We start from the raw sequence: 26,010 nt of genomic DNA, 5'->3' as shown, positions 1-26,010 counted from the left end.
AGGCAATGTTTGGGCAATATCTTGGGTACTGCATGCAGGTGTGGAGGCCTCATTTTTGGTGCAGAGAGAGGCAGTGAGATTGGTCAGGGGAATGAAACAATGCTCCTGGCAAGAAGCGCTTCACTTTGCAGATTACAGTGTTTAGAGAATATAAAATAAAATAAAATAAATTTTCTGTTTATACTCCAGGATGACCACATGGTCAGAGGGGTTCACGAGGTAGAGAGAATACAAGAAACAGCACCGTATTCAGCAGTCACAGGCTTGAACCCGGGTCACTCAAGGCACATGTACTTATGCACTCGCGCGCCTGACCACTGGGCTACGGCGGCCCTTATGCACCTGCGAGGAGATCTGATTGACTCCTCACAGGTACATATTCTCTAAACACTGTGTTTGTTTGGGAGGCAACTAGAGGGAGTAATACTCTTGATCTGATTATCAGTAGTGATTCTTCATGCATTAAGAATCTGCAGAAAAAGGAACCACTAGGTGGCAGTGATCACAGTGTGCTGAAGTGGGATTTACTCAAAGAGTAAATTACTACCACGGGTAAAAGGAAGGGTTTTTGCTTTCGTAAAGGCGACTACGATTGTCTGAGACAGTATTTAAATTCTATACAGTGGGACCAACTGATGATGTTACCAACAGCAAATTCAAAATGGGAAGCATTCAAAGAACTTATCTTCGAAGCTACTAGGCTTTACATACCAACTAGGAAATATTGTTCAAGGTTTAGGCCTAAATGAATGTCAGACGAACTAATGAGACATATGGCAGAGAAGAAAAATGCATGGGATACATATAAATTAACTACTGTTTACATAAGTTAATTTATGTAGTTTATGAACTACTGTTTACATAAGAATGCACATCGAGAGTTTGAAAGGAGATTTATGTAAAACGATTTTTTGTTTTGTATGCTATATTTGCATTTATCTATGGTTCAAAAACAACACAAAGAAACCAGCTGCTTTGCCATTGATATGCACTGCATTTCACGAAGTCAACAGGATCCCTGTGTATAATAGCTGTAGAAGATCACTCAAGAACACCATTCCAGAGCTATTTAAAGTCGGAAGGCTTTGCTTAGCCAGAAATTCTGTTGCATTTACCAAAGTTGGATTTAGTGACAGAGAGAGAAAGAGAGGCTCATTTCTTCTCGCTTACTGTTCATGTAGATAAGGCAACTGAGACATGCATATGGACAATACGGCATTCTGGGACAAGTGATCAATGTGCCCGTTTCATTCAACACGATGGTCCATCGCTTACCAAGGGTGATTGATGACGATCATTGTATAAATGTGCATATAAAACACAGGAAAATACACAAGTCAGCTATTTTATCAGGTTAGTAAGAAAATGGTCATACATTAACAAGTATCTAGCAGAATTCAGATTTGTCACAAGTGAAGACGCTAATAAAAGACAAAGACATAATATGAGAAGGGATTGGCACCAATGAAGTCAACTATAATAACCAAGGCTACAAAATACATATCAGTTTTTAAAGTAAAATAACATGCATTTTTTCTTCCTTTTATGTTTTCTTTCCTTATGTGTCACTCTGGCTACTTCACCGCTGTCCCCAGATAAAGTTTTTAATTGAAGTAATTAAAAATATACAACTATTTTTCTATATATAAAGAAAAATAGTTGTATTTTTCTTATAACTAATTAATTGAAAAATATAACTACAGTATTTTTCTTTATTCTTCTTGGGATATTATGTGGTTTTTGTAATTTTGGCATATCAAGGATATAGTAGCAATATATCATTAGTCATTCCCGAGTTACGTAAAACTCTACTTACGTAAGAAGTCCTGGAACTTATTTCTTACGTTTGTTGGGGACTTACTGTACTTGAAAAACTAAATGAAAACCTATTTGGTTAGTAGTAGTAATAATCTCCACTGCCAAAGATCAACATAAGAATCTATTATATAACCTATATCTATTATATAAGAACCTTAATCTTTTAAGGGCACTAAAGGTGATATTGTTGTACACGTTGGCACTAATGATATTAAGAGTAGGAGACCGGTGGAATTACTTAACAAGTACAGGTCACTGTTGAAAAAAAGCCGTGAATTAGGGTTGAATTTGAAAGTGTTTGCAATTCTGCCCAGCCACGATAGGAGGGATTATATGATGAGAGCCTTGTCGATCAATTTGGCCCTGGAAAGAATGTGCAAGGCTCAAGGGGTAGAATTTTTTTCTGCTTGGTCTATACTTGTTAACAGGAGAGACTGCTTCTACAGGAATGGGATATATTTAAATAGAAAGGGTGCAAGAATATTTACTGATGCTATTGAGGCAGTGTTAGGTGGGTCGGAAAACTGCTAGCTCGGGAGGGGGGGATACAAGGTCTAATAGATTAACAGTAGCCACTGGCAGAGGTGAAAGTGATTCTTGCATTGCTTCTATTGGAATGAGCAGCAGCCTGGAAAACAAGATGCAGGGTATTTCAGAGACTGCTGGGAGTCATTGCAGTGCAAGTAAACACATGGGTTGTGTTAGGGTAGCTAAGAATAGGAACAGGTGCATGTATACAGTAATACCCAGACTTACGCGAGCTCAGAGTTACGCGGTTCTTGATTTTTTCGTTTGGTGTATATCTAAAATTAGCTTACCGGTGATGTGGAATTCAAATCATAAAGCTTGGGTGACAGCTTCTGTTTCTGAGGACTGGTTTGGTCACCACTTCATACCCGAAGTCAAACGTTATTGCAAGTCTAAACAGATTCCATTTAAAGTGATGCTTCTTATTGACAATGCACCCGGTCACCCTAATTAATTTCGACCCACGTGTGAAAGTTGTGTTTTTGCCTCCAAACACAACTAGCTTGCTTCAACCGATGGACCAGCGAGTCATCAAAACATTCAAGGCTTACTACGCGAGGTGTTTGTTTGCACGTCTGAATGAAGCTACGAGACAAAATAGTGAGATATCTGTTAAAGACTTTTGGAAACAATTCAATGTTTTAGATGCCGTAAGAATCATTGAAGAATCTTGGGATGAAATTCACAAAAAAACATTGAATGATGTCTGGAAGTAACTTTGTTCATTTTTTTTCAAAACCGAGACGAAAACAATGCCAGAAACTGATCATGTCACTCATGTGATAGAAGAAGTTGTTAATCTTGCCAGGCAATTAGATTTGAAAGTCAATGGTGATGATGTGAATGAGCTGTTGGATTCACATAGTCGGAAGCTAACAATGAATGAGCTCATAGAGATGCGTGAGCAAAACGTCACTGAACTATCCTACATTTCAGACCCAGTTCCACCAGAAAAACACATGACAATTGCAAGCTTGACAGAAGGTCTCAGCTCAATTGAAAAGGGCTTAAAAATTTTAGAAAACATAGACCAAAGAATGCTTTATAGCTACAAAGCAATGAATAAAAAAATTATTAGCTTGCTATGAAGAAATTCTGCGTGAAAAAAAGAAGGCACTGTGTCGTCAGACCAATTTGTTAGATTTTAAGAAGCCATCGACATTGAAATAACTTTTTTACGTAACCCATTTATTTTAATACATATTTTGTATTAATATGTATAAATAACTGCAATTTTATTAAATATTTTTCTTCTAAACTAGTGTTTTTGTTAGTCCTTGGTCCCAATTAAACAAAATTTATATGTATTTATATGCAAAGTTGTACCTCGACTAATGCGAATTCGACTTAAGCGATTTTTGTCGGACCCACCTATTGCGTAACTTTGGGGTATTACTGTACTTACAAGTACACCAATGCTAGGAGTTTGGTAAATAAATTTGATGAATTTCAGGTATTGCTCAAAACATCAAAGGCAGATATTGTTGGGATTTCAGAGATGTGGTGTCACACAGATATAAGGAACGCAGAACAGGAATTTGGGGAGTACAATGTGTACAAAAAGGAAGGCGCCTTCGTAACCAGGTGAGCAGGAGCGGCAGTGCGTAGCACACGCTTCTTGATTAGACCGGGATTCGAGCTTGTGAACACCAAATATGGAGGATGCGGAAAGGTCAGGGAATGACTAACGCATATCTCCAGAGCAATATGGCCTTGGTTTTTTTTTTTTTTTTTTTATGAGAACCCCAAACACAAGAGGTATTAGAACCTATAGTACTTAGTACCGTGCTTGGGTTGGAGGTTGAGAAGACGAAAGAAGATATTTGTTGACACTGGACTTGAACTTCTGTAGATTGTAAATTTCAGGAAATACGTATGAAGGAAGGTTGTTCCAGAAAACGGCAGTTGAATGAATAAATGAGGAAGATGAAAAGTTGGTTCTGTGGGTTTGAAGTTTGACAGTAAATGGATGTTGGCTGGTGGCGGCACGTGTTCGGACTGTTTTGAAAGAGAGAGCGGGAATTATAGAAGCCAATTCAGAAGAACAGTGCCCATGGAAGTATCTGTAGAAGAGGCATGCAGCAGAAACAGTATGTCTATGAGAAAGCGAGTGGAGAGACTCTGTTAGAGATGAATCATTAATTAACCTAACTGCCCTCTTCTGAATGGAATCAAGAAGCCTGAGAGAGGTTTCGAGGGCACCACCCCAGTTGTGGGAACAATATTCCATGGTAGGGCGGATTTGAGATTTATACAGAGTGAGCAGCTGTTTGGAAGAAAAGTAATGCCGAGAGCAAAAGAGAAAACCAAGTTTTTTAGATGCAGAGGAAGCAATATTTGTAATGTGCTTGTGCCAAGAGAGATTAGAAGTCAGGGTAATCCCCAAAAGAGATATATCATTTTGCCTAGAAATCGGAGTGTCACTAAAGATAAGCATAGGAGCAGAAGAATCCTTTTTGCGAGATATAAGACAAGACTTTGGTTGTCTTTGCCCCACTGGAGAATTACCTGAAGATCGGCATTTAAGGAATTGGCAGCAGATTTTCGAGAACTTGAAGCTGATTGAGCTGGACAAGGTTTCTCAAAATGGAAAGTTGAATGCAATGTGCTATCATCGGCAAAACTATGGATAGGATTTCCAGTCAATGGAAGAAGGTCATTGCTATACAAGAGGAAAAGAGTGGGGGAAAGAACTGAACCTTGGGGGACACCGGCATTAGTGGAGAAGTTAGAAGACAGAGAGCCATCTACCATCACCCTCAGTGAGCGATCAGAGAGAAAACTGGATAACCAATTACTAAAAACAGTTGGCAAACCATAAGATGGAAGCTTGTTTAGAAGATCTTTATGACAAACACGATCAAAAGCTTTTGAGATGTCAAGACCAACTACTTGTTGTTGTTGTTATTTGGTTTTTAGGAGCATTAGCAACTAAGGCCATATTGCTCCGGGGATGTGCGGTGGTCATTCCCTGACCTTTCCGCATCCTCCGTATTTGGTGGTGACTGGCTCGAACCCCGGTCTAATCAAGAAGCGTGTGCTACACACTGGTGCTCCTTCCCACCTGGCTATGGAGGCGCCCCAACTACTTGTGTTTCACCGAACCTTTCCATTGAATTAGTATATGAATGGGTAACATAAGCCAGTATATTACCAGTGGATCGACACTGACGGAATCCATACTGGCGATCGTTGATGAGGCAGAAGGTTTCTAGGTAGTTTAAGAGTTGCCGGTTAATTGATTTCTCCATTACTTTAGAAACAGTAGAAGTAATTGCAATGGGACGATAATTGGATGGGAGGGATTTGTCACCCTTTTTAGGGACTGGCTGGATATGAGCAAATTTCCAAACAGAAGGAAAAACACCTTTGGAATAAGAAAGTGAAAAAAGGCGACAAAGAATAGGAGTAAATTCAGTAGCACAGGTTTTGAGAACAAGGGGAGAAATACCATCAGGACCTGGAGCTTTCTTAGCATCAAGATTCATCAAAATCCTTCTGATATCCTTTTGACGGAAAACCACAGAAGGCATTGAATGGAGCGTGTTAGGAATGGTGGGAGGTGTTTTACCAAGATCATTAATACATGAGCTGGAAGAAAAATGGGATGCTAGCAGGTCAGCTTTATTCTTGGCTGAAGTGACAACAGAACCATCTGGTTTGGACAGAGGTGGGAGCAGAGATGGGCAAAAGTTGCGGCCAATAGCTTTGGCAAGAGACCAGAATGCTCGGCTACCATTAGGGCAAGAAGCAAGTTTTCTACTCTTAGCCTGTTCAAACTCTAGTTTGGACTGATTAATAACTGCTTTACAATTGTTGCGAGCTTTGGTGTAGGCAGAAAATGAAACTGAAGAATTAGAAACAAGCCAATTACGATATGCAACATTCTTCTCTTGGACAGCCTTAGCGCATTTGTTGGAGAACCAAGGTTTAGATAAAGGACAAGATTTTAAAGTGGAGTGTGGGATAAAGGATTCCATTCCTGCAAGAATAATTTCACTGACACGATCTGAGCAAACGTTGACATCAGAACTTTTGAAACAGTAATCCGATCAAGGAAAAGAAGAAAAGAAGTCTCGCAGGTCATCCCATTTTGCATTCTTGTAATGCCAAACAACCTCATTGCCATGAGATAAAGGTTCCATTGGAGAAGAGACGATCACCAAGTTGTGATCTGAAGTGCCTAAAGGACCTCTCACTTCGACCGTGTACTTAGAAGGGTTGTTTGTGATAAAAAGATCAAGCATATTGGCTGTATGATTAGGATTGTCCGGTATTCTTGTAGGTAAATGAACAATCTGTGCTAGGGCATTAGTAATTGCAAAAGCCTCAGCATCTCGACCTGCTGGGTCGGTGTAACTAGAAAACGGAAGCCAGCTGGAGTTGTGAACGTTAAAATCACCAAGGAAAATTATCTCACTGTTAGGAAAGTTGGACTGGAGAAAGTCAATTTGCAAAGAGAGGAAGTCAAAGAGCTCCAAGTGATTAGTGGAGTTGGGAGAACGGTAGAGACAACAGATGAATTTGACACAATGAGGTAGAGAGATTTTAAGCCAGAGAAGATCAAAGAGAGGAGATTCCAAATTGCCAAGTCTCTGACAGGGAATATTAGAACGGACATATGCACAAGTACCACCTTTGAGGTGAAAGGAATCATACAGCAAATGATTTGGACATCCGAGATGAGCAGTAGTTGAATCAACTGATAACTGAGATTCAGTCAGAAAACGTGCATGGGGTTTCACAGGCTGCAAGTGGAAATGGATGCCATTGAGATTAGAATCAAAACCACGTAGATTTGTGAAATGAATTAGGAAATGTTTGGGAGGTTGATCTTTTCACAGATAAGCTTACTCTATTAGTTTGCAGTTCATGGTGTATTCAACAGTAAGAAAAGGTGGGTGGCACATGCTGTAAGAAGTAATATGTTGTTGTTGTTTTTGGTTTTTTTTTAGGAGCATTAGCAACTAAGGCCATATTGCTCCAGAGATATGAGGTGGTCATTCCTCGACCCTTCCGCATCCTCCGTATTTGGTGTTCACGGGCTCGAACCCCAGTCTAATCAAGAAGCGTGTGCTATGCACTGTTGCCCCTGCCCACCTAGCTACGGAGGCGCCGTACGAAGTAATGAAATTTTTGGATATGGCATACTTAAGGATAAGAATATACCCAGATCCTAGACATAACGTGGCCTCGACAATGCCCCCCCCCATACACACTACTCGGACTCCCTCCAGTCACTATCTGGCAGAGTAGAGGTATCAAGATTATACACTAGCTGTCTGGAAGACTCCTAGAGAGTTACCAATAGGTTCGGTCTGGGGTAGTAACTAGGGCCGGCCTGTGAACACCATTTTAGAGCTGTACCCTTGAAATGTAGGGAAGATTGATTCTCACCACGATGTTCATCCTAACCTCAAAAGTCATCACTCATACTGCATGATGGAAGAGATGGGGAAGGGTTGACTTAGCTCCGGAGACTAAACATGGGTTCCACCACTTCAAGCCTCCAATAAGCAAAGTGGTGGTATTGCACTGGTTGATGAGAGTCACTACCACCTAGTATTGCTTGGTAACATGGAGGAGCGGCATTCACCCATGTGGTGTGGGCTCGACACCTAGACCCCTGCTTACGTTGGTTCACACCTGGGTGGTCACCCACAGTGCTTGTACATGGAGGTTATACCCAGGATTACTAACAGTCCCACCATCGTGTAGGTGCAAGCAGAGGATGTGGCTGTCACAGACCGTCCAGACTTCGCTGAAATTGGGTCCACTTGACTTGAATGTCAGCCGAATATCAGTTCCATCAGCGTTTTAGACTCCCTGGTACCAAGTACAGCTTGTCTAACATATCTCAGAAAATGTCTGTGACAGCCTCAAGAACTAATGGTGATGTAATATTACATCAGCTGTTACTTTCAGTTATATAAGCATGCTCTGCAAGTGTTGCAGTCATTCCTTGCTTGTGTTAGGATGGCAAGTTAAGTGTAGTTGATACCACGGTGAAAGAGTGCTATAATTGCTTTACGTGAGGAAGGATGTTCTTCCCGTCATATGGCTTATAGAGTGTCTTGTAATCAGTCGACAGCGAGTAGATTTCTTTCCAAACTGAAGAATACTGGTTCTGCTGATAAGAAAAAAGGAACCGGATGCAAATGAGTCTACGCCAAAACAGGACCGCATTTTGAAGTGCTTATGCCTTAAAAACCGTAAAGCTTCTCGTCTGAGCTGAAAAGAGAATTGGAAGAACAAACAGGAGTGGTACCAAGTGCAGTAACAGTCAGAAGACCCCTCTTCAAAAATGGACTTGTAGCCCGTCGTCCTAAAAAGAAGCCCCTCCTGACTCAAAAAATGAAAACGGCCCGATTAATTTGGTGCAAGGAGCATGCCAAATGGACCTCCACATTGGAAGTCAGTTATTTTCTCAGATGAAAAGAAATTCAACCTGCATGGCTCTGATGGGAGACAACCAATTCGCCGTAGACGTGGTGAAGAATACCATCCAGCCTGTATGGTGTCTACAGTGAAATTCCCTACCAGCCAAATGATATGGGGGTGCATTTCATATCGCGGAGTAGGTCACCTGCAGTTTATAAAAGGCTCCATAAATGCCAATGGATACCTGGCTATATTGGAAGGCAAATTGCTGCCAACCATTAGAGACCATTTCAACCTGTCAAGTTACTGCATCTTCAGGACGATTCTGCTCCTTGTCATCGGGTGAAAAGTGTAAGTAGGCACTTCTGTAGTTACTTTAGCTTCATTTCTGCATTAGAGGTTCGACAGTAACAAATGTAAACAGTAATGTGTTTACATTTGTTACAGGTGAAAAAATGGTTGGAAGAACAGTCCATTACAACTCTTAGCTGGCTAGGAAACAGCCCGGATCTGAATCCTACAGAGAACTGTTGACATCGTGTGGAATCTGCAGTTGCCAGAAAGAAACCCTTCCTGAACTTCAGGAAGCTATAATTCGTGTTTGGAACCACGAACTATCAGTTGATTATCTTCAGAAATTGATCTTGTCAGTGCCTCAACAGTGAGCTGCTGCCATCAGGACCAGAGGCGGTTCCAACTAAATATCAGTTTGCACCTGGTGAACTTTTCATTTTGTTTTCCATTTAAAATGATAAACTGAAGCAAACTGAGGGCTTTTGGTAACATTTCAGTCACATTTGTCGTTTTTACCAAAACTGTTGTATAAAGGTTGCAAATGCTCATTGTGGAATATTTTGAGCAGACCTATCAAATATTACTTTGCTTTGCCTTAACTATTAATAAATATCTTTTGTTTATGTTTCTATTTGTGATGCTAGTCATTAATGTAACATACCATCATGAAAAAGGGTTAGAAATGTGAAATTCCTAGGTGATGCACTTTCTTTGAACACCAGTGTATATACCATCCACTCGTGGAGCCTTACTTTGCTCATTTTCAGTAGGTTTTTTTTTTTTTTTTTTTATGTACTCTATCCCAAGGTTGAAACATATATACACGTATTCCTCAAGGCATACACACAAATATCACATATACATGAGTACTTTGGAAAAAGTTAATATCTGATACAAGATCAAAATTCAAGCAGTACAACTGGGACCTAGACTTTACAGTTTGATCCTGTTTGTCAATGATTCAAATATTTCTGTTTGCAGAAAATGATAAAAAAAATCAGCTACATTTTGTGTGTGGAGATCCAGGCCTGGCCCAAGATATTTTGGCGGCCCAAGCGCGGAGCCTTTTTGGCACCGTTGCTGGTAAAATTTTCTCGCGAGCCATGCCAAAGGGGTGAAGAGACACTCTTATTTAATTCACAAAAAATAATAAACAGTTTTACAGAAATGGAATAAATAATTTTTTTTACATGGAGAAATGCTTTACTGAAATTATAAAAAAGTAAAAACCATTTTGAAAAATATATTTAAATAACCAGATGAATACAGAATTGAGATAATGAATCAAATCCAAAAGGTTTTCGGTTAGGCGGTTATATATTCTTCTTAATATAGTTATTTTAAAGTTAGGTTAACGTTTTGAAGTTGGATTTACAAAGGGGAAAACATTCGCTTAACCTCACCTTAACTTAAGGGTGGATTGATTAAATGATTATTTATCTTATTATACATAATTTTATAATAATTTTACTAAAAATACACGCAAAAGTAAAAGAGCAAATATATTTACAGAAAATTTAATATGAAGTTTACATAAATTTTCATACATTTTTATTGATGTAAACTTTTTTTCAAATTTGTATTGACTTTTTATGTAAGTAATAATTAAAAGGCTTGATATAATCATTTTCTAATACACAGAATAATAAGATTAAATGTCACAAATGATAAAAAGTTCAGCAAAAATTTAAATATATTTACATTAAATTTAATGTAAAAGTCACACGAATGTTTACAAGAATTTCTGTTTTCGAGCTTTTACAGAGGCAAAATCATGAAATAGGTCTTCAAATTTTATCTTTTTTAAAACATTGTGCTCTACAGAGATAGTTGCCAGTCCAGTCAATCGTTCTTGAGAAATCTCAAATAATTTTTTTTTAAATTTTCAATTTACAGAAGCTTCTTTCACAAGATGCTACAGTTATTGGGAAAGTTGACATAATTCTCAATGTAATGCCCATATTGGGAGCAAAATCTTTGGTAAAATAAATCGCAACACATCTAATAGTGTCCATTATGATTTTATTAAAGGAGAAAGTGCTGTTATTTCCTGAAACATTTCCTAGTCATTCAAGTCACTCTCACTGATGTCTTTGAGTTTGTCAGTGTTTCTTGTAGATCCAAGCATTTTTTTAAAAGTTCATCTTTGGAAAGGTTTTTAATGTTATTCACATTGTATAGAAAATTGAATAGGTTATTGTGGTTATGCAATTGCATAACTCTTTCCTCTGTTGGACATGATCACTAAATCATAGATATAGAAAAAAAAAAATCTACCTTAAATTATATCTTCAAATCTATTAGGGATTCATTAGCAACAGAGTTGAAAGTTATTAGGGGACAAATAAGGTTCTTTATGGGAAAAAATGGCTGGACTTCCAAATCCACAGCAATTTTTTTGGCCACTTCTAAAATTTCATCAAATACAATGTCAGACCGACATTTCTTGAGGCTTTCTAGGGCTGATTTTAATATATCAACAACTTGCGAAATCGAAATTTTTTCTTCCTGTGAATACTTACTAGCTATGTTTTATCATCTTTAAAATTTTGTACCAGACAACGATACAGCAAATAAAATGGAAATCTTTCGTTTGATTTGCTAATGTTTCCGCTTCATGGCGGGCAAATGGATCAAAGGCCGAATCTCGACTTATTTCATAAAGGGAATTATAGCTTTTGCCAGAATGAAACCTGAAAGGTTTTATCTTATCTTGTATTTTCCCCCATCTAGTTTCACTCAATGGTTTTACTGTTAATTTAGTAACATTTTTGATTAGAATAGACCAACGTTTTGTAGATCCACTCATGAAAACATAGATAGCCGGTATTACTCTAAAAAATGATACAGCAATGTGAGATGATTTAGCAGCATCATTGATGACAAGATTCAAAGAGTGCGCATGGCAAGGAACAAAAAATACTCGATTATTTACCTCGCACAGTGGTAGGATTCAGTGGATTCGCACGAAACTGTTCCTAGAATTTCCTGAGTTCGCCGAACCAGTCCCTAAAGGCTGTTTCACACAGAACGGCATGCGAGCTACGCTACTTTTGGTCTATGTTTGGTTTTTCTTTTTTATCTTGAAAAGAGGGAATAAGGTGATAGAGAATCGGATTTTAAAATTGATTCCCACCTCAAATATCCTTTTTTAAACACCTGAATGTGTGCCTTTCATGTTTGAAGCATTGTCATATCCTTGACCGTGAATATTACTGAAAAGTCTGGAAATACCAGACTTTTCAAGTTCCGTAAAAATAGCCTCGGTAAGTTCTGAAGCAGTTGTTTTCTGCTCCTTGATTGATATTGATAAAATGTATTAATATTGACATCTGTTCAACTTTGCTTACGTCTGAAGTACAATCAACAACTATCGAATAATATGTTGCCTGCTTTAAATTTTCTATTATCTGATTTTGCACTGCCAGGGACATTAGCTGTATTAGTTCTTTTTGAACAGTTTTCCCTAAATAATGGTTATGGAGTTCATTGGATTTTACTCTTTGAAAATGCTCTACCATGACAGAATCCAATTTTGCCAGCAGCTCTACTAACTGCAGATAATTCCCATTATTGCTTTTATACAATCTGTCCGATGAACCCCTAATTGCAAGACCATGATGTCCAAGAAATTCGACTAATGCAAATAGTCTTTCTAGTACTCTTTGCCAATGACGAGTTTCAGCATTCATGTTTTGAAAATGTAAATCTAATGTTTCATTATTAGAAGCCCCCTTTTCTTGAGTTCTATCCATTTCTTATGCGATTCAAAATGAACTGGTAAGATTTCATGCTCTTTAAGGGCTTTACTCAAATTTCTCCAGTGATTTAATCATCCTCAGCAAGAGAAATTTTTTTTGAGCTAAAGAGTTTACAAAAAAAGCAAAACACTGCATTTTTAATTGGTGAATACACAAGCCATCTTTTGGTAATCTCCTCTCCATTTCTCAATTTCCTGTTGACATTTGCAATGGTAAATCAGCACTTGGCTTTTCTGGTCCTTTTAAAAATGCTTTTAATCTAAGTGAATCTGTCATAACAGATGACCAGGTTGTTGTTGTTTGTTTGTTATTTGGAGCATTAGCAATTAAGGCCATATTGCTCCGGGATATGCGGTGGTCATTCCCTGACCTTTCTACATCCTCCATATTTGGTGGTAACGGGCTCGAAGCGCGGTCTAATCAAGAAGCATGTGCTACGCACTGACCTGGCTACGGAGGCGCCTGATCACCAGGTTACAGGATCTGAAATATTATTAAAAATTCCTTCAACACGTTCTTCTCTAAGATCTGAATTTATCACACTATCTGCTGCTTCCGCAGACATGCAAAGAAGGCTCATCTTTCCTGTCTTCGAGAACCACAGTTTTACTTATTATGGATTCTCTCAAAGCTGGCTCTTCTTTTAAAAAATTTTTCAATGACCCTGATTGCTTTTTAATTTCTTAGCCTTTCTCTTGCAATGTTCAGCACCCAATAATTTTTAATGCCCAAGCATCGTTCATTTAACCGCAAAATAAGAAGGAATAGTGTTTCAATTTTTATAATTATGAAATAGAAAATAATAAATAATACTAACAACTGTTGTAAAATTATTTGCTGTTGATCTGCTCTTATTAAATTTATATTCGAGTTTTCGTAACTTTCACAAAATTTCTAGGATTACTTGTATCGTTGGACCTAGGTAATTTCATTGCGGTGGTATTAAGTGTTACATTAAAAATAAGATTAAATCTTTCCTGAAAAAGAACGAAGTTATGAATTAAATGCAAATAAATCGGATGCTACTTATATCTTTATTACAAATAAGACGGAAAACCTATTTTTGTCTCTCTTATTTCAACGCTGTACCTCAGATAATTTAATCTCCAGTAATTTTCATTCCTCTAAGTTTATTTTTTATCGAGTCGTGCAGTTTATTCGTTTAAAAACCAAATATAAATTCCTTATAAATTGTATTCATCAAATTATAGAGGATGCACAGGGGAAAATCAAGTAATTTATAATGTTATTTATAACAAAAAGCTGAATTATAGGTCTTAAACGTATAAAACGATATATAAATTGGCTAAAATAATAAAACGTTTCCATTAAACCAATCTAAATGTAATTGGCACCTGTTCGGAATGAATATACAGTGAGCAACGAGGGAGTGGGTTGTTGTTATTGTTGTTGTTATTTTTGGTTTTTAGGAGCATTAGCAACTAAGGACATATTGCTCCGGGGATTTGTGGTTGTCATTTCCTAACCTTTCCGCATCCTCCGTATTTGGTGGTCACGGGCTCGAACCCCGGTCTGATCAAGAAGCGTGTGCTACGCACTGCTGCTCCTGCCCACCTGGCTACGGAGGCACCGAGGGAGTGGGTGGCCATCATCTGCGAACGGGGAACATCCTCCTATTAAGTCAATTAATATATACTGAAAGAACTCAATATCTTTTTAGTAAGCCTATATTTCCAAACGATATGCCAAACATCTTTGCCCGTTACCATCTGAATGTCTTTGCTGATTTTTGGTAGCTTCAAATACAGCAGAATTAAGTTCATTTTCAGAACTTTGTGATTTTGATTCAGCACCCTCAAAATTTTTCTGCCCCCAGTGATCACTTGGTTTGCTTATACTGTCGGGCCAACTCTGTGGAGATCATTGCTTCAGTAATGACATCAACAGTGCCCTTAGGACATGAGCACAATGAAAACATTCCCAATTGTTCAAAGATTCATCAAAACTCACTTTAAAAGCTGTTCCCTTACAAAATAATATTTACTCATCACTGTGGTCATAGTCTATATGACTCTTTCCCATTGGGCTCGTGTCATATAGACTATTTACTCATCACTGTGATCGTGGTCTATATGACACGAGCCCAATGGGAAAGATCAGCTTTACTCTGGCATTCCAGGGAGGCATAGACTACACTAGTTTTAATACCTGCCCAGGCTGTTACACAGAATGTGTGTGTGTGTGTGTGTGTGTGTGTGTGTGTGTGTGTGTGTGTGTGTGTGTGTGTGTGTGTGTGTGTGTGTTGTCAATACTGCTGTCACCCCAAAGTAGCACTGGAACTCCCTGTAATTCTCTCTCTCACACACCAGCACATCTTCCTTTCATAATTTAAATTTATTATTTTTATTATTATTATTTTTTCTATTTATTTATCTATTATTATATTTCTTTCAGATATTGACCTCTGTAACGCCAGAGAACAGTCGGCGACCGGGCTAGCTGTGTGGGTAAAGTGCCTGCCTGGAAACCCAAAGGTCGCATGTTCGAATCCTGTCTCGGGCTTGGATCGGAGTAGAAAATGCAAAAAACCGTGGGAGGTGCAATATGGCCACAGAAGCTGATGCGCCAACAACTAACAAAAAAAAAAAAAAAAAAAAGAGAGACCAGTCCAGTACAGAATATCAAAGAATGGTGCAAATGGCCTGCCTCCTCATGGCAAAATATGGCAACTAGAAAGTGAATTGCTAGGTGACCAATTATAAACAATAATACAACACTAAATACACAAATCTACACAACACATGACTGGTTGTGTAGAGATGCTACAACACAGATGACACTGGAGGATTGTAGGGTGATCCCAGGAAAATGCCCAGAGAGAAATACATATACACAGTTCACACAAAAGTAGCATGCATGTGCTGTCAAACAGCTGGTGCTACAGTACAGCATACAATACTCCAGTGCTGCAATTCTCTCCCTTTGCTTTCCTACTTGTGTCTACTAAGCAGAAGCTGTTGCACAGCATGTGTAGGTTGTAAAACAATATGAAATGGCAGTATTGGCTAACCCAATCCCGCATACCCTCTCAAGGGTTGCCTTTTTTATCTCAATCCTGATCTAATCCAAAAACTCTAGAGCAAAGTTTCCGGCATTCCGCTCCTCCCCCCCATACTTCTCCTTCAACTCATGCACGGTACTAAGTACTACAGGTTTTGATACCTTTCGTGTTTGGGGTTTTCATAAAAAAAAAAAAAAAACTCCCCCCTCTCCTCCTATTAACCAATCTTCTTTTCATACAGTTTTTTTTTTTTTTTTAGGGTTCACCCTTTGGAATCCCAGAATTCAAGAAGCAGCCCGGTACAGAGTTTCAAGGTGCAAATGACTTGCTTCTTCATGACAAGGGGTGGGAACTAGAAAGCAAATTTCCAGGTGATTTTTTGCTTGCTGATTGCAAAGTGGCAATTCACATAACACAACATAATGGAAAACAACATACTGGAAAACCCCAATGTTGTGTGGGTTTGCCCTGAAAACCTATACAACATGAAATACTGCAACAAGGGGTGTTGCAGTATTTCTGTGTTAACAGTAGGGTGATCCTTGGGGGTGAGCTTGAGTAAACTTAGACAGAAGTATATACATACAAGGAGCTACCCAAAAGTTCCCAAAATCTATTTATAAAATAAATTACACTCACCCTAAGTCTTATTTGCCACCTTCGACCTTTGAAGTAGTTCCCTTGAGAGTGTAAAAGCCTATCCCAGAGCTTCACTCGTGATTTGAATGCGTCGTGAAAGTACTTCTTCTTCGTAGTGTTCAGCATCGCCTGCAATTTGGTTAGGATATTCTCTACACTGTCAAACCTTCGACTCTTCGGCTTAATTTTCATTTTTTGGAAGAGGAAGAAGTCGCAGGAGGCTAAGTCTGACGAATAAGGGGGATCATCGTGTTGTCGGATGCCAAAAACCGCACCACAGAAAGAGATGTGTGGGTCGGCACATTGTCATGACGAAGAACCCAGTTCTTTGTGCACTACTTTTCTGGACGTTTCCTCCTGACAGCTTCCCTTAACTGCTTCAGGATGTTGCAGTAGAACTATGCATTGACAGTCTAGCCAGGAGGAGAGAATTCCTTTAGATAAGCCCATTAATGTCCGAAAAACAGATCGGTATGGACTTCACATTGCTCCTCACTTGTTAGACTTTCTTCGGTCAGGCCAAGTTGGGCTCTTTCACTGGGATGATTGTTGCTTCTTTTCTGGATCATACCCATATACCCAACTCTCATCACCAGTGACAACTATAGAAAGGAAGTTTTGATCGCTCCTGGCCCATTCTTGAAGATCTCTGCTAACTTCCATGCGATGCTGCTTTTGGTCTTCACTCAGTAACCGTGGCACAAATTAGTCACAATCCTTCTCATGTTCAACTCATCTGACAAAATCCACTGACACATGCCATATAACAGACCTACAATGACAAAAATGTCGCGGATGGTCTGCCTTTAGTCTTTATGGATCGTCGCCCAAACTTTGGTGACATTTTCCGGGATGGTGCTTAATAATTGACGCCCAGAGCAATCGTAGTCATCAATCGACATTCGACCTTTTTTAAAACGCAGACTTACTGGTTTGAGTCTGGCCTACAGCATTGTCACCAAAAGCTTGTTTCAACTTCTTATGGGTTTCTGCTGCTGTATCGTTAAGAAGGAAACAAAACTTGATGTAAGCACGTTGCTCTCTCACATTAGACATCGCAACAATCACAAACTATGCTAAACAAACCGCCAAGGAACTGCACATAAATTTTCAACGAATTTATTCGGCTCAACACTGATATTAACAGAAGGAGACCGGCAAAATTACTTAACAAGTACAAGACAATGCTGAAAAAAGCCGTGAGTTAGGGTTGAATTTGAAAGTGTCTGCAATTCTGCCCAGACACGATAGGAGGGAGTATATGATGAGAGCCTTGTCAATCAATTCTGCCCTGGAGAGATTGTGCAAGGCTCAAGGGGTAGAATTTTTCTCAGCTTGGTCTGTGCTTGTTAACAGAAGAGACTGCTTCTACGGGGATGGGACACACTTAAACAGAAAGGGTGCAAGAATATTTGCTGATGTTATCGAGGCAGAGTCAGGTGGGTTGGAAAACTGTTAGTTTGGGGGATACACGGACTAACAGATTAAAGTTGCCGCTGGCAGAGGTAAAAGTGATCCTTGTACTACTTCTATTGAAATGCAATTAAGCAGCAGCCTGGAAAGCAAGGAAATGGGAATTTCCAGGACTGCTGGGAGTCAAGAGTGGAACAAGTAAATACATAGGCTTGGGTTAGGGTAACTGAGAGTAGAAACAGGTGCATGTATACTTGCATGTACACCAATGCTAGGAGATAGTTTATAAATTTGATGAGTTGAAGTGCTAGTCAAGACTTCAAAGGCAGATATTGTTGGGATATCAGAGACATGGTGTCACACAGACATAAACAGTGAAGAACTGGAATTGGGGAGTACAATGTGTACAGAAAAGATAGACAGGACAGGAAGGGTTATGCTGTTAGTTAAGAAACACAAAATCTAAGGAAGTGCATCCAATTGATATGGGTGGACAATGCAATGTTGAGTCTGTTTGGTGTGACATAAGCACTGGGAAAGGAAAAATGAGAGTAGGTGTGTGTTATAGGCCTAACGAATCTGATGAGTACAATGAGCAATTGTGCAGAGAAATATAGTGGACCAGTAAATTAGAGTGTCTTATAATGGGGGATTTTAATTTCCCGGATATTGACTGGAATTTGTGGGTTGGTCACACATACACTAGCAAGGCTTTTGTGGATTTATTGGATGATTATTTTCTACAGCAGCATGTTTGGGAGGCAATTAGAGGGAGTAATACTCTTGATCTGATTATCAGTAGTGATTCTTCATGCATCAAGAATCTGCAGATAAAGGAACTACGTGGCAGTGATCAGTGTGCTGAAGTGGGATTTACTCAAAGAGGTAACTACCATCAATGGTAAAGGGAAAGCTTTTGCTTTCGTAAAGGTGACTAGGATGGTCTGAGAGAGTATTTAAATTCTATATGGTGGAACCAACTGATGATGTTACCAACAGCAAATTCAAAATGGGAAGCATTCAAAGAATTAATCTTGGAAGCTACTAGGCTTTTCATACCAACAAAGAAATATTGTTCAAGGTTTAGGCCTAAATGGATGTCAGACGAATTAATTAGACATGTTGAATATTGATATTTGGTTTTTAGGAGCATTAGCAAGTAAGGCCATATTGCTGTGGTGATATGTGGTGGTTATTCCTTGACCTTTCCGCATCCTCCATATTTGGTGGCCACGGGTTCGAACCCCGGTCTAATCAAGAAGCGTGTTCTACGCACTGCCGCTCCTGCCTCTCTGGCTATGGAGGTGCCTTAATTAGACATGTGACAGAGAAGAAAAATGCATTGGATACATATAAATTAACACGTGACACAGAAACCTATGATAGATATAAGTTGGCCTGTAACCAAGTTACAAAGGAGGTTAGGCAGGCGAAGGCAGATTACGAGAAACTTTTTTTTTTTGTTTTTTTTTTTAGTTTTTGGCACATCAACTTCTGTGGCCATATTGCACCTCCCGATGTTTTTGCATTTTCTACTCTGATCCAAGCCCGAGGTGGGATTCGAACCCGCAACCTTTGGTCTGCCAGGCAGGCACTTTTTTTTTTTTTTTTTTTTTTTTTTTTTTTTTGTATGAAAACCCCAAACACGAAAGATATCAAAACCTATAGTAATTAGTACCGTGCATGGGTTGAAGAAGAAGTATGGGGGAGTGGGATGCCAGAAACTTTGCTCTAGAGACTAAACATGGGTTTCACCACTTCAAGCCTCCAATAAGCAAAGTGGTGGTATTTCACCGGTTGATGAAAGTCATCTACCACCTGAACCCACCCGGCTAGCCCGGTCACCACAAGAAATCTTTGTCAAAGGATGCAAAGAAAATCAGCAAAGAATTCTTACGTAACCTCTAGAAGGAAGGGGATGAACCAGATTGGTCCACTTGATATCGATTGTTCAACTGTTGATGATCCTGCTCAGGTAGCTAAAAAACTAAATTAATATTTTGCATCGACATTCACACATGAGGAGTTATTCAGGGAGAGGAATGCCAGAGGTCTATTTAACTCTGGCAGTAATCTAGATAATCTTGTAATAACTGAGAGTAAAGTGGAGGAGAAATTGTTGAAGATAAACACAAGAAAGGCACCTGGGGTGGACTGAATCTATCTAGATATATTAAAGGATGCAGCAAAGGAAGTAAGCAAACCCTTAGCCATAATTATGAGAGCTTCCCTGGACTCAGATGAGGTACCCATGGACTGGAAATGGGCAAATGTGACCCTATTCCACAAAGGAGGAACAAAGGGATACAGGTAATTACAGACTTGTTAGTTTAACTTCTGTTCCAGAGAAAGTAAGGGAGGCACTGGTTAAAGAAGCATTGCAGGATCATCTAGACAAGACTTCAGTTATAGCTCGGACACAGCATGGGTTTGTTAAGGGGAAGTTTTGTCTGACTAATTTGATTGAATACTATGATGTAGTCACAAAGGAACTGGATGCAAAGAATAACTCTGATATCATATATTTGGATCTTAGAAAAGCCTTTGATACTGTTGCACATGGAAGACTGCTGCACAAATTGGAGCTGTGTGGCATTGGAGGCAAATTGCTGCTATGGATAAAGGGATGGCTGTGTGGTAATGTTATTATTGGAGTCACTCGGGGTTCAGTGTTGGGTCCATTGTTGTTTTCTGTATTTATAAATGATATTGACGATGGTATATCAGGCTTATTGTCCAAGTTTGCAGACAATACGAAGGTTGGCAGGGTTGTTAATGACACTAATGACAGTACACTGCTGCAACAGGATCTAGAAAAGTTGAGCAGATGGGCTGAGAGGTGGCAAATGAAGTTTAACATTGACAAATGTAATGTACTACATAAGGGAAGCAGTAATCCCAGAGTAACATATCAACTCTGTGGTACCATATTGACAGTGGTAGAGAATAAAAAGGACCTGGGGGTAATTGTGCAGGCAGATATATGAAGTTTTCTGAGCAGTGCAGACGGTCTACAAGAGTAGCTCAAGAGTAGTCAATGATATACAGGAATTTTTCTAGCAGGGATAAGGAGGTGATTATCCCCTTATATAAGGCAATGGTCAGGCTACACCTTGAGTACTGTATACAGGTCTGGAGGCCTCATTTTAAGAAGGATATAGAGCTGTTGGAACGAGTACAGAGAAGGGCAACAAGATTAGTGAATGGAACAAAGGGTTGCTCTTATGAAGAAAAGCTTAAGTTCTGCAAATTAGTGTCTGGAGTCTAGGCACCTGCGAGGTGATTTGATTGAGGTGTATAAAGCCTTGAATGGTTTGAGCATTCTCAATGCGTATGGGACTCTTCCTCTTGCTCAGAATAATCACCTTTGAGGGCATAAATTCAAATTGAGGAAAGACGGTTGTAGGATAGATGTGCAGAAGTTTGCCTTTAGCCAGCAGGTGGTTGATTGGTGGAACAAACTTCCATCTGTCGTTGTAGAAGTTGATAGCTTAAATAGCTTCAAGGTAGAACTTCACAAACATTTGGAGCAAGTGGATGGGTAAAACAAGGAGGGTTTTTTTTTTTTTTTTTTTTTTTTGGCTGATGCTATATAAGCTTGCTTTCTTGCATCATGTGCCTTTGCTAATGCTAACACCAAATGGCACACTGATTCACAAAGGATGCATGCAGTGCTACCTAGTGCCACGCACCTCCGTAACTAGGTGGGAAGGTGCAGCAGTGCGTTGTACACGCTTCTTGATTAGACCAGTGTTCGAGCCCGTCACCACCAAATACAGAGGATGTGGAAAGGTCAGGGAATGACCACCACATATTCCCAGAGCAATATGGCCTTAGTTGCTAAAGCTCCTAAAAACCAAATAACAACAACCTAGTGCCATGAGTCCGTACTAGACGTAGTTTCCACAACATTCAAATTTCAGGAACATTTGGGTAGTACATCGTTACATACAGCCAACATGAAGGAAAACGAAGCAAACAAAACTTCTTTGCAAAATCAGATATGCAAAATATTATTGGTAAATCTGAAAGATATGAAGGTAACTGTACTATTGCAATCTGCATACATAGATTACTGCTATTTTCTTTTTGAGTGGAATAATTGAGCTAAGTAGTCTCATTACAAACCTTAAGGAATGGCCATGATACTTAACTGTAACTCCTGCACAAAAAAAAATGCAGTGTAATACAACAATATCTAGTTTACCCTCCAAAAAAAAAAATGACTTACTACCTCTTCACATCAAATTAGAACCAAAACTTTGGTTCTAATTTGATGTGAAGAACTTTGTAAAAGTTCCTCAGAAAATGAAATGATATGGCCTTTGACGAAGCTCAACACAGAGAATAGACTGCTTTCAAAGCCAGTAACTCAGAACTTTTCAGGTACACTGCTACCACCAAACTACACTGAATTTGTTGAACTCCTTGAAGCTTACAAAATACTGGACCACAATATGTCTCTTAAACTAGAGATTTTGCATGCAAATACAGATTTCTTCTGACCCAAAACAGTAATAAACAGAAAGCAATTAATTAATATGCAAAATATTATTGGTACAACTGTAAAGATACGAAGGTAACTGCATTATTACAATCTGCATATACAAATTTCTGCTATTTTCTTTTTGAGTGGAATAACTTAGCTAAATAGTTTCATTAGAGACTACTTAGCTCAGTTACTAAGATACTTAACAGTAATTCCTGCAAAAAAAAAAAAAATGCAGTGTAATGCAACAATATCTAGATTACCCTCCAAAAAAAATTAACTTACTACCTCTTCACAACAAATTAGAATCAAAGTTTTGGTTCTAATTTGATGTGAAGAACTTCGTAAAAGTTCCTCAGAAAATTAAATGATAGGGCCTTCAACGAATCTCAACACAGAGAATGGACTGCTTTAAAAGCAATTAACTCAGTACTTCCTCAGGTATGCAAACTACCCTGAATTTGTATTTTGATGAACTTCTTGAAGCTTACAAAATACTGGACCACAATGTCTCTTGAACTAGAGATTTTGCATGCAATACTGATTTCTTCTGACCCAAATCAGCAATAAATAGAAAGCAATTCCATCAAGGCAAACAGAATTCAAGTTTGATTGCAAATTAATGTTGGATGCTCATCAGAGAAGGCAAACATATATAAAGCCACAAATCATTGACTGAAAAAATGATTGCAGTTTCAAAAATGTGGACTAAAAATATAAAAATATCACTATTATTTTTGCAAGCAGCTTATAAAAGTTTGTAAGAATATCCAATGCTACCATAGGAATATAGTCTTTGTTGGACAGTACTACAGGAACAAATGGCAGCCAAAGTCACTATTTTGCCTGCTCTTGTTTGGCAGATGGGAAATAATTTAAAGTTTAAAATATCATTTCCCATAATGAAATTAGCACTAGCATTAGTAGAGACACACGATGCTGTATAAGCTTGCTTTCTTGCATCATGTGCCTCTACTAATGCTAATTTCATGATGGGAATTGAAACCATTGGTCTGTGGTAGATTTGAATTTAAATTGAGAGAATATGTGTAGTGTCGATTAGATCACAGTGAGTTTAGTATTTTGCACTTTTCAACCATACTAACCAGAAGTCGGAAAGGACCATCAGGATGATCAATCTACTTTCAAAGGAAATGTTTTCTTTAATTTCTCTAATGAAAATTCTGGAAATCTCTGTTGGCATTAGTAGAGGCATATGATGCAAGAAAGCAAGCTTAGATAGCATCAGCCAAAAAAAAAAAAAAAAAAAAAACCTTCCCATTTCACCCGTTCTTGTACTCCAAATGTTTGTCTAGTTCTGCCTTGTTAATTGCAAAACAAGAAGGAAATATGCAGCAATGAAATGCTAATTAGCTTAACTCTTACTATGGAAGTAACTTGACTTTTGGCTGAAAACTGTCCACTCACTGCAAAACAGTTTCATATAACTCTTTTTTTTTTTAATTGTGATACTTGAGCACAGTTTTTACTAAGAAAGCATTAATGTTTTAAAACATTTAAAAAAGCTAAAATAATAATTATTGTAAATCCCAAGACTGCACTTATTACTGCAAAAGTTAATAAAAAACATAGAATTTAAGCTTCATGTAGTGAATAAGCTTCATATATGGTGTATAAAAAAAAATCAGTAAATGATTAAAATGACTTCTGATAAAAGCTTTTAAAATCAATCAGTCACTCATACGCTACACAACTTTCACGGCCTACATGGGAGTTTGAGGATTCATTAGGAAATCACTATTATGTGTGAAATTTATGAAATTTATTAAAATTAGTTCTAAGATGGTACTGATGATTATAGTGTAAAATGACCATTATAAAATTTTAAAATATTCAAAGGTAATATTTTATTAACAAATTTAAAATTTTTGCATAATTTTGAACACCTGGTTTCTTATTTCATATCTTATTTAATCTATATAATATCGGTATAAATACACCATAGATAACTCTTAAACGAAAAAACTATGATAGTAATGTAATAAGGGCATCATTTTATCTTTTATCTGTATCTCATATTGTGCACCTCCTTCACAATGAGTTGCCATGTATTGCACTACCTCGAATAAGTAATGCTTCACTAAAAGATAAGACTATTGTTGCTTATTCTCAGTGGGCACTACCACCCAGACGGCACGTTTCAAGGCTGGTTGGCCTCTCATCAGTGAGTGGGCAGGTACCCTGTTATTGTAAACAAGATAATCCAGTTGTGAAGGGTGCCTCTGTAGCCAGGTGGGCAGGAGCAGTGCGTAGCACACGCTTCTTGATTAGACCAGGGAATGACCACCGCATATCCCCGGAGCAATATGGCCTTAGTTGCTAATGCTCCTAAAAACCAAATAACAAACAAACAACAGTTGTGAAGATGATCACACAATACGAGAGATGCCAAAAGGTGTACATGATAATGTTTAAGTCAAACTAAATGCAGCAAGGCATCATATGTTCAAGAGTATAAATTATCTGTATAATATCGGTGTAAATAGACCATAGATAACTCTTAAATGAAAAACTACAGATAAAATTATGCCCTTTTTACACTACTTCATAGTTTTTTCGTTTAAGAGTTATCTATGGTGTATTTACACCGATATTATATAGATAATTTATACTCTTGAACACATGATGCCTTGTTGAATTTTAATGTATTCACTATATAATATCAGTGTATATACACCATAGTTTACCCATAAATTTAAACTACATATGTAGTATGAAAGGCATCATTTTAATTGTATCTCATATTGTGGCTGCTTTCACAACAAGATACCAACTATTGCACTGCTTTTAATAAGTAACGCTTCTCTAGTAGAGAAGACTACTGTTATTTATTCTCAGTGGATTCCACCACCCAGACGGCACCGTTTCAAAGCTGTTGGCCTATCATTGGTGAGTGGACAGGTGCCCTGGTAATGCTACATGCCATCACAGTTGAGAAGTGATTCCACAATATGAGAGATGCCAAATGACATACAGATAATGTATTTAAAGATGAAATGCACAAGGCATAAAAGTAGTAGATTTCATACTACATAAAGGTATGTAGTCTGAAATTCACTGAGAATAAATAACAATACTTCTCTGCTAGAGAAGCATTACTTATTCAAAGTAGTGCAATACTTAGTATCTCGTTGTGAAGACAGCCACAATATGAGATACAATTAAAACAATGCCTTTCAAAGTACATACGTAATTTAAATTTATGGATAAACTATGGTGTATATGCACCGATATTATATAGTTGATTATTTAAAACCCATATATAATTATGCCTTGTGCATTTCATCTTTAAATACTTATTTAATATATAAAATATGCATATTTAATATTTTTAAATAAGAATATTTAAAGTTTAAAAAACTAGTAGAAACAATGAAAACATTTTCTTGTTTTAAGGAGCATTTGAAGCAAATGCAAAGTTAATTCCATTAGAACTTTGCAAGTTAATACAACAAAGATTTACAGTAATTCTTTTAAAAACAATTTGAAGTGAAACATTAATTGTTGCTAACATCTAACCAATTTAATTTTCATCTTACCAGGATGCGGTCGTCGGAAAGGGCCATCAGGTATCTGAGTGACACCAAGAAGAAGAAAAACTAACACACATGCAACCAGTCCTCTGAAATCAAATTTTAATTTTA

At 38.1% G+C, this 26,010-nt stretch overlaps 1 protein-coding gene across 1 annotated transcript in view; it reads right to left on the bottom strand.

The window, feature by feature from the left end:
* Positions 1–26,010, bottom strand: part of LOC150077405 (phosphatidylserine synthase 2-like) — a 132,742-nt gene that overhangs the window by 60,906 nt on the left and 45,826 nt on the right. Inside the window, exon 3 of the mRNA XM_090385888.1 lies at positions 25,906–25,988. Within this exon, the coding sequence (XP_090242014.1) occupies positions 25,906–25,988 (83 nt within the window). The remainder of the gene's footprint in view (positions 1–25,905; positions 25,989–26,010) is intronic.

Source organism: Mastigoproctus giganteus, chromosome 12 (assembly GCF_048544385.1).
Source record: "Mastigoproctus giganteus isolate SK-2022 chromosome 12, ASM4854438v1, whole genome shotgun sequence".
In the NCBI taxonomy this organism is placed as follows: Eukaryota; Metazoa; Arthropoda; class Arachnida; order Uropygi; family Thelyphonidae; genus Mastigoproctus; species Mastigoproctus giganteus.
The sequence above is the reverse complement of the archived record's forward strand: the minus strand, read 5'-3'. Positions and strand labels throughout refer to the sequence as shown.